The sequence below is a fragment of the Ixodes scapularis genome, unplaced genomic scaffold (assembly GCF_016920785.2).
Source record: "Ixodes scapularis isolate PalLabHiFi unplaced genomic scaffold, ASM1692078v2 PGA_scaffold12__126_contigs__length_90152505, whole genome shotgun sequence".
Classification (NCBI taxonomy): Eukaryota; Metazoa; Arthropoda; class Arachnida; order Ixodida; family Ixodidae; genus Ixodes; species Ixodes scapularis.
In genome coordinates, this window is record NW_024609838.1 from 40,026,822 (window position 1) to 40,040,750 (window position 13,929).

General features: G+C 44.6%; 1 protein-coding gene across 1 annotated transcript in view; it reads left to right on the plus strand.

The window, feature by feature from the left end:
- The window catches only part of LOC8028242 (tyrosine-protein kinase transmembrane receptor Ror2), a 352,900-nt gene that overhangs the window by 274,434 nt on the left and 64,537 nt on the right, over nucleotides 1–13,929 (plus strand). Inside the window, exon 3 of the mRNA XM_029976164.4 lies at nucleotides 349–473. Within this exon, the coding sequence (XP_029832024.2) occupies nucleotides 349–473 (125 nt within the window). The remainder of the gene's footprint in view (nucleotides 1–348; nucleotides 474–13,929) is intronic.

Here is a 13,929-nt window from a genome sequence, read left to right on the forward strand (position 1 = left end):
ATGCGCGATGGATGACATTCCGCGAGTGACGGAAGGCGCCACTGCGCATGCTCGGAACTCGTTCCACGGGTCAATGGATAAAGTTGACAGCGCGCAAAAGTCCGATTCCCCCCTGCAATTTTCTATTATACTCACCGGCAGTTTTAGAAGCGCTGGGCATGGCGAACTACGTACATCTCATTATCGTTCATCATCCAATCAGATTGAGGCATCAGCCGTTAAGAGCGCCGAAGAACCCCCGCTTTATAAGATCTCGGTAACTGTAGGTTATAACGTTTACTGTGTGTCCTGTACCGGAAAAAGAAATGTTTTGAATTTAATCATTTTTGTTTTCTATTCTCGTTGCAGTTCCTGCGAAGATCGAGGGCGGCCGATCGGTCTTCAACGTGTCAGCGGGGGACTCCGTAGTTCTCAGCTGCACCGCCAGGGGCGACCCTCCGCCGCTGATCACGTGGTGGAAAGACGGCATCCAGGTACGTTGACGACGCCGTGGCACGTGCCCCAAAAAGTGTCGCAGAGCGAATACATACCACCAACGCGCCGTTTACAAAACGATTTCGCGCGCGCGCGCCGACATTTTGGGTGTTTAGTGCAGGGTGGGCGCAACAGAACCGCTTTCAAAAGTCCGTCGGGCAAAATTGGCGTTCGCCATTGGCTTGCAGACGGAGCGCGTTGATTGGATCCGAATTCTCGCCGAACGCTGACTCAACGCTCGTCTCCAATACGTGCTCAGAGTATGTGATCAAGCAATGGCCTCGGGAAGTCGTTGGTGCGAACTTTTGAAAAGTGTCTGTCGGCGATCGTAAGGCAGCTAATTTGAGATACGATGGCAGGAACCTCAAGGGATATCTTTTTCATCCTGTCGCTGACTGTTTTCAAAATGTCTGGAGGACTGAAAACCGTCTCTTGCGACTTCAGATAAATCTTTAGACAACTGGCAACAATGATCTTGAGCGCACCAAGATGGCTGAAGTGTCTTTACTCCGAGGCATGGCTCATTTATCGACTCTAGTCAACAGATGGCTCGGACGTGAGGTCATCGCACCGTGCTGGCCGTCATTCCTACTTCAATTCTAGCCAAGAAAAGCAAATTCGATGGTGCAAATTATACGCTGAAGGGTATACGTGCTCGGCAGCAAGGAGTCCACCCTACAATGGCAGCTGATGTGACGTCGGTGAAAGCCACGCGTACGACTGGAGCTCACCCTAGCGACGAAGGATCGAGTTTGCCTGGCTGCCCCTAGGAGAGCGACTGATGCCGCAAAGTTCAGGGCCCCTAATCCGGACACTTGGCCAATAAAAGTTGCGGAGGAATTCGGCGGCCGTGATTGGCCGGCGCCGCGCTTGACCTCGACGTCGGTGAATCATGGCGGTCAAATTCCTCGCCGACTTTTTCGCCAGGTGTCCAAGTTTGTGTCCAGTGTCCAGGCCAAGCAGGAGCCCTGTGCGGAGCTCCTGCACTGGCGACCGAGGTAATGCTTCTCGTTGGCGCCCTTTCGCCTTCTTGTGGAAGCCTGCCATTCGACGGTTATTCTGGATAGAGAGGCATTCGCACCTGGCAGTTCGTAGCTTGAGGAATAGACCATTTATGAAATTCGCTGCGTCTTATAACGTTTTTTTTCTTTTTGTTCCTTCGTTGGCAGCACTTCTCACAACGCGTACATCGTCTGCGAATTGCCGGCATAAATCTCCCAAAACAAGTTTCTGCCTTCTTTTCTTTTTCCAAAGTATATTTAATTATTTTATTTTTTTACTGTAAACTTATTCCACCTGCTTGAACCAGCGTAGTAAACTGCAGCGTGATACTTTCAGAAACTGATTTTTTTTGCGAGCCTTCTTAAGTGCTCTAAAAACGTTAGTTTACATGCTGTAGATATTGCAGCCCAAAAGATAAATGGAATATGCGAAGTGTTGCACTGCATGCATACTTACATTTCTCGTTTGTTGGTTAAAAATGCTCCCTCCGTGACCCAGGAGTTTGGCCGGCGGTATTATGAATTTAATAAATACATTCTTTTAACTTTCAAAAGATTAAATGGTGTCGGATGGAGCCTGCAAATACATGAAGGGGCTGCTTTCAATAACGAGCTCAGTTTCCGGAGCAAACTTCGCGAAATTCATTTTTGAACGCCCGTATCAGATAACGTTGAAGTTCCAAAATTTTGACAACGTACGCCGACCGCTAACATTTATAAATTCGGGCGAAACGTGAGATCACTCCACCATGTATAGTTTCTTCAGGCTGTGCGAGAAATACGGGGATAAAAAATATTGACGTATCTGCGCCAAAAAAAGAAAAGAGGCAAAACCATTCAATCTATTTTATTTAAGAACAACAAACCAAAAAAAAAACATAACCCAGCAAAAAAAAGTAAAATAAAAGGGTTTCAGATAATGCAAACTCCTACCATGCCTTTTTTTTTTTTTTCATACGCGATTACGTGGCGAGGGCAAAAGGTGCGCGGTCTCTCCAAATATTAACGCTGAGGAATAAAGGTATGAATTAAAAATAACCCCTTTTTCTTCTAGTCCCTTAACTTTCAAACTTGATGGAGTTTGTGTTTATTAACACGTAAATTTTCTATAACATCAATTGTCAAAAATCGCTTGCAAAAAGAAAAAAAAATTGATCGTGCAGTTTGGAAGTTCTATGCTTCGTTTCACCTAATGATGGAAAAGAGCGGTTACGGTACGAGCTATTTCAACCAATCCAAGGGCCCTGAACTCGTCACGTGAGTAAACGGCTCGCGCGTCCTTGCGCCCCCTAAACTTTGTCACGTGACACTAACGCTGCACTGGATTGGCTCCGACAGACTCGTAGCGTCCGCTGTGGTTCGTCTTGACGTGAAACGGAGCTTAGTGTTCCCGGAGGCAGTGCAAGCATCGCACGAAACGCCAACAACCACACACACATACCACCCGCGCTCCTCTACAAGCGGTATCGTATTACATCGAACAGAGGAGCGATCCATCACATCCTAATTTCCGGGCAACACACGTCGGTTAGTCGGAGGCAGGCTTTACCTTTTCTTTATTGTTATTATTTACTTCGCTAACCGCGAAGTGAAAGTGGAAACTATTGAACGGTAAAAAAATGATCGGGCCGTTTATTAAATTAATAACCACACTAAAAAGGACGGAGCGGAGAGTGAAACCTGAATGTAAATGCAGAAAACAAACCTGGCGTCAATATAGCAGAGCAAAACTCGTACTAGAATTTAAAAAAAAAAGGGTACAAAAGGCTTTTCTCTTTTCTACACATTGGGAGGGAGCTAAATTCACGCATAAGCGTTTCACTAGCGAAAGATGAGATGTGTGAGGTTATTTGTTTAAAACTATAAAGTCAAAGGTGTTTTTTTTTTTTTTTTTTTTTTGCTTAAGATTTACGAAACTTTGGCCATGGAAACACCGCGCTTGTACATCAAGCAACCACTAACCGTATTGTTTTCGGTCGCCTGCTGCTGGTGCGACGAAACTTTGTACGAGTGCACTCAGAAATTCCGACGGTTTTAATGCGAAACTGCGTGCTTATGGAAGCCGACTCGGCCGATTTCGTGTGCGCTTAGCTTATTACGCGGGTGGCGTGGCACAGTGGAGCTAAGGTGTACTAGAGTCACCGGATGCTGTGAAAATAGCGCCATTGCCTTCCCTGCCTGCTGGCCGAATAAGAATACTAACACACAAACGATCAAAACTTCGCAAGGCGATTGGATAATTGGTCTCCGTTGCTATGGCAATCACCATTTCGGTCCCTTCAAATCTTCAAATTTTGAGAGGGTCGTTCTAATACAGCCGCACCGCACCGTTCCTCGCCACCGCACCGTTCCTCCCCAAGGTAAACGCCTTTGGCGCGTGCCCTTACAAAACATTGTGGTGCCTTTCTGTTAAAAAGCTGTTGATAGAAGTCATCAGAGTATATACGACTTCAATAGCTTTTCATCTGACTTTTTCTAGCCTTTCTGCTGACTTCGTTTTTAATATTGGCCCACTTTTAATTTAAAAAATCTACAGATTTTCTGTCACCTCCAAGACGCAATGCAGGTTAATGAAATGGGACGGTAGTTCGACGGCAGCTTACGATCGCCGCTTTTAAAGACTGGAACGACCTTGCCCAGCTTCCAGTTTAAGGGTAAGCAACCTTGCTCCAGTGACTGAGAAAAGATCAATTTAAGACACTCACTAGATGATAACTTTGGTATTGCTAAGAATTTTCGGGTTTATATTATCGGGACCACAAGATGACGCTAGTTTTAATCTTTCTATGAGGTGAAGGATTCCATCGGCTGAAATGTCCACGGAAGCCATAGGTACAAAGTCGGACAAGGGTAAACATGGAATATCAGTGGTATTTTCACAGGTGAACACAGAAGAGAAATAATTATTTAATACAGTAGCGCAATGAAGCTCAGATACAGCGACTCCATTTTCGTCCTGAAGATGAATCGAATGAGTGCCTCTAGGCGAAAATATTTTCCAAAACTTCTGGGGATTAGAGCGCAAAATTCTTGGTAAATCTAAAGAGAAGAATTTCTGTTTTGACGATCTAATACTTTTTGTATAAGTTTTGAGGCACGCAAAGTATTCATTCCAAACAGAGTTGACGTTCAGCCGTTTCGCTCTTTTATACAAACGTTTCTTTTTATTGTTCAATGAACGCAGTGTTTTGTTATACCAGGGGTTATTCCTGTCGCTCCGCACAGTGACAGTGGGGACGAACTGCTCAGTGAGACTGTTTATTTTATTTTTAAAAAGTAACCAGTTTTCTTCAACCGACCTTGAAAAAAAGTTTTCGGCGTATGTTTGATAAAAGGAAGATAAGTGCTGATTTATTGCCACGTAATCAGCTTTGTTGAAGTCGCGGATTGTTTTGATTGTGGGGTTCCTCGCGAGGACGGGAATTGATAACTCAATGAGCAAGATATTGTGGTCACTTAAACCTGGAACAGAGTCAACATTTTCTATAAGTTCCGGAGAGCTTTTTTTTGTATTTCACTTTAGATTGTGTTAAGAAATGGGGTCCCTGTGGTATTGCAAGCATTAGAACATTAGAAACGAACACAAACACCAACACCAGGAAATGAACACCTGAATGACACTCCCGTTGACTGCTCTAGAGCCTTATATATCCTACGTATTGGAGGTAATCATTTGGCCGGTGAGCACCTTAGTACTTATTACTTACAACTTACTTCAGTCCGCCATCCGCCGTTTGAAGCGCCATCTAGATTTTCGTTTACGAACTGTGTGTTTCATAGAGTACGGTGGAACGCCATCTGGACGCTGTACTGCGAAACGTACGTATTGTATAGAATACACCGTAGTTACCATAACAGCCGTAACAGGGCTAATCTAATAACGTTGGATTAGTGCGATGGAATATGACGATGAAGCTACGTTCTCGATTTTGTACTCGTATAAAGTTTAATTAAAGACGCGCAGCGTAAAAATACGAACGCGGACGAAAAAACATTGTAGAGCCGTGGTGCCTTCTTTCTTCCTGTGTTCGTCGTATGCCGTGCTCATCTAAATATTTACTCCAACTATTAGGTAAGCTTGAGTGGATTCAGAGTACCAATGCGGGAACATGGAAATAAGTGTACGGTAGCATCCACTCTAATGAAACGCAACACTTCTCACCTATACATTTTTATTCGGAGAAACCTCTACACACTTTGCTGGACGACTTAAACTCCAAAAAATTTGCCAACATAAAAAAAATAAGAAAAAACTCTTCTTGAAATTTGCCAAGGATTTCTCCATTATTCCTCCACAAATAGCTTCGGAAACTTAAGGGTCATATTTTCGGAATATGATAGCGCTCTCCTCTCAAAAGATACGGTCGTTCGCGGTGTCAAAATCAAACTCCCAAAAATAAGTAAAAAAAAAAAAAATACTGACGCCAAATACTGGGGACAAACGTTTTGGGCAGGTCGAGACCCTAAGTGCGCGATTTCTCCCGACTTGTATTTTTTGTGTACGTGTATATTTGTGCCGGTTTGGGGGGAAATCGAAGGGAATTGAGGAGGCGCCGCGGGTCGGGGGTATCGGAAGATGAATGGCTTTTATCGGGCTGTGGCGTGTGTGTGCGTGTGTGAACGCTGTACACGCGGCCGCGTCGGAGAAAATCGAGGGACCCGCATTAAAATTCACAAGTGGCTCCATCCATCGAGAAGGAGCGTGTTCATTCATCTTGGGATGGGGAGGGAAAGGGAAAAAAGGAAGAAGGGAAATTCGTGCTGCATCTTTGATTTTATTTGATTTGTTCTTAGAGGACGATGCGTTTGACACTCTGTCGTTGCTCACGATTTCTTTTCTCCTTTTTTCCTTTTTTTTGTTTTATGTTTTGTTGTGATTTATTTAACCTTGCAGGAGAGAATGAAACAAAGTATACAGATCCGAGGCGTTTGGCTAAAATTAGAAGCGAGCGCGTAAATTAAGAATACAAAATAAAACTAATAGCGAAGCTAATTTGGGCCTGGAGCTAAAACACCGAATTAGAAAATTTTATGAATAATAATGTCAAACACGCCCCAACTATAGTATACGCAGTCTAAAAAATTCAGGGCGTCCGCTTTCCCACGAATATACTCGAGAAAGCCATTCGTTGTAATCTAGGGAGCAAAGTCGGCGAACAACGACGTGGCTGAAAATGTTTTCAGGCCCAAAACTATCTAGAAGGATCAAGATTGTACATCGCTGATTACTACGGCCGTCTCATCTAGCTAGTCAGAGCTGGCTTCGGAATTTGTTCTGGTCAGATACTGCTGCATGATATATAAAATAGGCCGGATCAGGTTATCCTCTTTTCATATAAGAAAACTTTATAGAAATCACATGGCCAACTCTCTGCGACATTCCGTGGAATGAAATGTTTCAGAGCGCAGATCTTAGGCGCCCGTTTCCGGCTTAAGCGGCGTCGGCGTAATCGCGCGTTGCATTATAGGACGTTTTCCATAATGACATCACACATGACGTCACGAGGATCGACGAGGAGGAGGAAATTTTTTCCGGTAAATTTAGCAGAAACAATTCCTCGCCAAATTAAGCGAAAAAAATTCCCCGCTATATTTAGCTGAGAATTTTTCCGCTTAATTTAGTGGGAGATGTAGGGAAAATTCCCGCTGTATGGGAAGGGAGCAGGAGATGAGGAGGAGAGGGAGAGGAGGGGCGTACCCTCCCCTCCTCGTCCTCAAGAGCTGCGCTCTAATTCGGCATTAGCTTGTTGTAAACGTCTTTCATTTTTTTAGTGAAATATCAAAATTCTAATTGATTGGCGTTTTATGATACCCAGGCAGTTACAGCCTTCGGAAACACTATATTTTTTTTTCTTTTTCTTTTTGTCAAAAAGAAACAACAAACAAACAGAAATTGAGAATTTTGTGAATGTAGCCTCTAATATTCATTGAAAAAAAAATGTAGAGCCGTGGAGTAAAGAATATACGTCTCCACAAAGTTTCATTACTGCTTTTGACATTTTATGACTGTCGTCTAAAATATCCTCGGGAATGCACCGCTCACTTTAATTCGATCTTATTCGAGCTTTTTCGAACGCTGTGTGCAACGGCATTTCTAGAGCAAATAGGAAAACCCAGAGCTACGTCTTAGTAACTTACGGAACTCCCCGTTCAACAAACTATACACACAAAAAAAAAAAAACCTTGCAGCCTAGCTTTAATGTTGCAAAAAAAAAAAAAAAAAAAGCTACGCATTGTTGAACGTTTAAGCGACAAACAGAAACAAACGAAAGCGACAAGCCTCCGACACGTGCAGCGTGCTCGCGATGATACCTTTGATGGGCGTTTAGTCGTTCGGTTGCTCGTGAAGTAAGCACGAGTGATTGTAAGCCTGCCAAAAATACCCTCGTGTGCATGACGCTCGTGTTGGAGCATAGCTACCTTTATTCTACAAAGCCTGTCAAATAGCGAGAGAGTTTGAGGCTTGTCGCTGTCGTTTGTTTCTGTTTGTCGCTCTAGAGGGACTCGGACATCATACATCATATAAAAAAAACAGTCCGCGTACAGATTCGAGCGCGAGTCACCGCGAGATTCGTACTTCGAATGCCGGATGCCAGTGAGTTCAAGGAAAAAAAGTTTGCACGCGGCGTTCGAACTTGTATATTGTGGTGAATCGTGTTTGCAGACTGTCTTTTGTATGAGCAGTGTGACCTCGGCTTCAGTCTCCGCTCAAACGTTGCGTTACCGGTCAGGTCCAATGCTAAAGGTTCAGAGCTTCTCGTTATCTGACTGAAACGTTATAGGTGATTTTTGCACATTTTCCATGAGAAAATGACGGCCGATGAAGCCCACGAATACGAGGAGATGAATGGCGTCGTCGGGCACAAAAAGTGTGCCTCATTATCTCAATAAAAATTTCCGAAAATCGCCTTTATATCTTTTAAGTCAAATATGAAAAGGTTAGAAACTTTGTCCATTTTTTTCTAGACCTTTAACACTACATTTTTGGCTTCTACTAAGCGTTCGCGCAGCGTAATTTACTTTTGCCAAAAAAAAAAACAACATGTGTTTTTTGTTTTTTTTTTACATTCCCTGTACTTTTTCCTTGTGCTGACCACAGTGTAGTATGCTCTATAGCTATACAGTATCCCGATCTTTGACGGTTTTGACGCACCGCTTTAACACTTTTGTCCTTTTTTTTTTGTTTTATTATGCGTCATCCGACCAGCAAACTTTTCATCCCATCACAAGGAGCGCAGGATTTTTATTTTTCTTTTCGCGAGGAGAATTTGTAGTCGTTTTTAATAGATCACTCGGCGTTGATTAATAACTACAACGGCAAAACATTAGACAAAAATTAAATAGGAGAGGAGGACTAGCATAATAAATTATCCGCAGCGAGACGGCTGACTCCTGGCACTGATTATTCGGCCAGTCCTCGACCTCCCCCCCCTCCTCCTCTTTTTTCGTGTAATTGGAAATTCCAATCTTCCTCGATGTACGTCATAATTTTTTTCTTTCTGCCTAGACCCCGTCCTTTCTCCCGGATGATTGTTTGTGGGGCGAACGTTTAATCAAGCGCTCCGTCGTAATTGTCGCCACAATGGACCGCTGTCCTTCCAATATATATTATTCGGGAAATGAGAGGAAATGAGGGGCAAATGAAGTTCGCTGCATTTTCGCTTTTTCTGCGCGTGTTCGTTCTCAGGTGACTTACTCGGTGCCTGTTAGTTCAGGACACGACTAGGTTAGTTCATGACATGGTCGTGACCGCAGACTAGTCGGCCATATCACCGGTATTCAGAACGCAAAAAACAACAACAACAACAACAACAACAACAACAACAAAAAGAAAATGTTTCGAAAGATCAAACAGAAAGCGAAAAAGACGGCAAAATCCCTCCCTCGCTCCATACATGGCGGAGAAGAACTTTTACCAGCTCCCTCCCGTTGTCATGCGGAACGGAACGAAGGGAGTTTTCGTAGACCGCGTTGCCCCCTCCGCTAAGCGTTCCGCAACGAAGAAGTTGCTACTGCGCCTGCGCACCGATAGCCTTGACTGTGGAGTTCCCGCTATCGTAGCGGGTTGCGGAGGGCCTTGCAGGACGGCGAAAACGATCTACGAAAACTCCCTATTCGCAACGACCGGTGTCACACCAGGGAGTGCTTTTTTTTTGCGCCGAATAGACCCTTTTCAGAACTTCAACAAGCAACATTATCTGTCGCCTTTTTTTTTTTTTTTTTTTTTTTTGTGCACGAAGTGCGCGATTGGTCATCTGAGTCACCGCCGAACGCGAACCCATGCTCTTGTGCCCAATATGTGCTTTGAGCACGCGCCCAAACGACGGCAGTCTCGGATAATTTGCGCAACAGCCGCCAGATGGCGCGCACCTTTGAAAAGTGTTCATTGGCCGAACTGAGTGGCAAATTTGGAGACGTCCGTGTAACTCAGAACAGGCTGGTCACGAACATCTTTTTTTTAATACACCAGTTTTAGAATACGGCTGCCTTGAGGTTTTCAGTACAAACAAACATCCTCATTACAATTTAAGAAATATATTATTAATAAATTTGAGTTAACTGGCAAAGTGAAGGCTACGATTATTCTTCCTCTTAAAGGAGCGGTACAATTCGATATTCAGTTGGAGTGTTTTTCACTTTACACGAGCTTACTGGCACTATAGTGGGACTCAAGGATAAATAATCGCACGCAACGCTACTGGCCAAGAAACTCCTTTGTTGCGCTGTTATTTCAAGGTCAAAAGCGAGCGTTTTTATTCAATCTCTTCCTCGCAAAACTTGATGAGGTAACTGGGCGGTCGCAGTATCGCCCTGTGACGATATATGAATGCAGCTCATAGATTGGACTCGAGCATTGCGTGGGCACTTGATCTGGGCTCATGATAATCGATAGCTCGAGAAGCAGAAGGGTTTGGATTTGGGCTAGTTGGTTGAACATGTTTAGGGGTTAAAAGCGCTAAAAACGACGGACGAGTAGGAGAGACACACACCACAGAGCACCACAGAGCGCTCTGTGGTGTGTGTCTCTCCTACTCGTCCGTCGTTTTTAGCGCTTTTAACCCCTAAACAAGCTCGAGAAGCTTTCTGGTAGTGGCCCGTGTCCAATCGCTGCAATGACGGCAATAGCCGAACCATAACAAGGTGTGGAACTCAGCACGTGTCTTGTGCCTTTCCAACCCCAGCGCGTGGCTATGATCAACATTGGCGGCATATAATCGGTTTCATATCACGTGGCCGCTCGTTCTGGCTGCGAGTGGAGGAGGTGAACGCTGCTCGTTTTTCTTTGATTTTTTCTGCGACTTCTGTTGAGTGTGGTGAAAAACGAACAGGTGTTTCACAGGTCATTAACGTCAGGAATCCGTTCTAAGCGGTACTTGAGCAAAGTACAAATGATGTTGCATTGCCCCTCTAAGCCACGGTCGCACTTCTCGTACATCATACAAAAGACAGCCTTCATACAGATTCGAATGCGAGTCACCGCGAGATCCGTGCTTCGAATGCCGCAGGGCAACGATCTCAAAGAGAAAACTTGGACATGCGGCATTCGAACCACGGATAGAGCGGTGACTCGTGTTTGCAGGTTGTCTTCTTTGGTACAAACACGGCTTTCGCGTAAATATCATGGTTTCTTCCTTAAAAAAAAATTTAAAACTTGATTTTGAATGTTTTGTACAGTCAGTGAGGTTCCCGAGCATTTTATTGTCGATCCGCAGTTCCCGCGTTCGCCGGTAAACACGTCTAAAAACAAATCACGGAGTAAGATGCGTAGTCAAAGTAAACCCCGCCCTACGTTCTTGTTCTTTTTTAATTTTTTGTTGACTATAAATCTTTCCAGCGCTTATCCCCCAGGCGAAAAATGCCGAGTCACTGGCGTCTCACATTTTGTGGACGAGATGTACTGCGCATGCTAGAACGCCTGCCACAGCCCAGTAGGCAAAGATGGCCGCTCACAGAAGGCTATTATTGGAAAGCTCTATAGCAGACGAGACGGTGTCTGATTAGAGTCAGAGACTCTAACCGTTAACCTTATCAGGTTAACGCTTCTCGCTTCGTGATTGGTTCTTGGGCGTCCTTATCGGCTGACGCTGCAACCTGATTGGCCGCGGAGCAGTAATGAGACGATTGGGGCTAGCCACACCCTGCGGTATTTCTTTTACGCTGTCAGTGACAGAGTTGTTTTGTGACGTAAAAGCAAGAAGGGTTCAGACCACTCAAAAGATACATACAACATCGAGACGTTACTGCAAGGGTACACGCGAATTAGTTAAGAACTGATATTTTGTAACCCTAGAGAGTGGGGAAACGGAAAGACAGGGACAACGAAAACCATTAGAAGATATGTTTTGTTCAGTCTTGTAAAGATTCGTGCTGTCCGGTTCTCCTGTTGCCTGACTCCCCACAATAAAGAAAAAATATATATATATATAGTGAGACATGTTTGTTAAACACCACTCTAAGAGAAATGGAGCGTCAACTCTCCCGCAAGACACGTTAAAAAAAAAGTAAATCGCCGTAAAAAAAAATAAAAATAAAATGCAGTTTGCACTATGGCACCGAGCATGGCGTTTCACCACGCTGAAGTGCCATAGTGCAGACCGTATTTTTAGGTACAAATATATTTTCAGCCTCGTGATTGGCCGAGCTTCCTTCCTCGATCGCAGTGATTGGCTTTACCAAGTGTCTTGCGGGAGCGTATACAAACGCTCCAGGTATTTTTTCTTTTTATTATTTTTTTTTTTTATTTAGGGTATATTTTGTGACCAAGGCGATAACATCTAAGTAGCTTTTCTCGCAGCTATTTCGTCTGTCCTGATTCCCCCAAAGTGCATGCGTAGATTAGTTTATTTCACTAGGGACTTTTAGCAAATCGTTACCGTGTTCCGCGTACCGCAGTACCGGAGCCTTTGAAGCATGCTTTGGAGTGTGCGCCCAGGTGAAAACGTGACCGCGGGACGCGCGCTTTCAAGCATGTTTCAAAAGCTCCGGTGGTACTTACGCGGAACACGGTAACGGTTTCTTAAAGGTCTCTATTATTAAAAATACCTGCAGCTGACGTAAGAAAACACAAATTGTCACACAACACTGCGCGCACACACGCAAAAATGTTCTAAGTATAGTATGCATCAAAATAAAAACAGAAAAATAAGACTCGGTAACATAGCGTAGAACTTGCAGCTGCACAAACTGTATATAGCGGGGATTAAGCCAGTATTATTAGCAATTACAACTGCTACATTAAAACAAATGCCAACGTAAAAGCGAACTCCGTGCATTTTGTGTAATGTATGAGCCGGGGGGGGGGGGGGGGGGGGTGCGTGCGTCTGCGTCCTCAGTGTGTATAGCCTCGGAATTGACTCGGTGAAAACGTCTTGACGAATAGCCCGGCAGCCATATTTGCTTATCGCCAGGACTCGACAAACGAGACGAGGGACCACTTCGGGGAGCCAGAGGAACCCGAAGGATCCTGACGATCGGTGATCAGAAGACACTCTAGGACGAAACGCCGTTTGCCCTTTTCCGCCAAAGAAAAGGAGAAGAGATCGAAACCGGCAGTTTGGGCTCCGAGGTCTTTAAGGCGATCGACAGACTTTTTTTAAAATGACGTGTGAAAGAGGGCGCGACCCAGATTCCGAAGGTGCCCTGCGAGGGACCGATCATCGCTCCTCCCGTTTTGTTATCCTCATCACCCGTTCTTTTTGTTTGTTTCGAGGCTGTTCGTTTTCCATCGCTCTAACGACTCCCACGGGGTGTGTGTACGAGCAGATTCGGGCATCGAGCGAAGTGACAGGAGCACGGGCCTATTGATCTCGCGCTAAAGATTCTGACCTGAATTATGTCCTCGGCGAACGGAGAGACTGCCGAAACTTCGTGGACTCCGCGCGGACGAGAGAATGAAGCAACGTTTGACGCCTTTGTCCTCCATTGAGGACAAAAGCTGGCTGACTCCACTAAACATGGAGTCAGCCAGCTGGCGCCGTGTTTCGTTTTATCTAGAGCGACAAAGGAAGCCACGCTACAGAGTGACTTCCTTGGCGCTTAAAATCATGGTGGCCAGTTTTGTCATGTTTTATCTGAAATCGCAGAAGATGCTTTTCTATCCTCCGAAAATGTTAAACAGCCTATGAGAGAGCAAAATGATATCCCCTGAGCTTCCTACTACCGTTTCAATAGCTCAGGAAGTATTTCAAGTCGTCACTATCGCCACTTGCGCCAGCTCTGCACTAAGGGCCAAAATGGCGGCGTTCACAAGAAATTAGGGGAACGGAGCGCCGAGACTCTACACGTAGCTTCAGCAGGTGAAAAAGAAGAAGGAAAAAAGACGCTTTACGCATTTTTCGTGCGCTGCGCGCACTAACTCTCACAAAATTTGGCTGCCGAAGGAAAAAAAAAACTGTGCTTTTTGACTTCTGGAACGTCCTAATAAAATAGAATAACGCCTTGATAGAATAGCGTA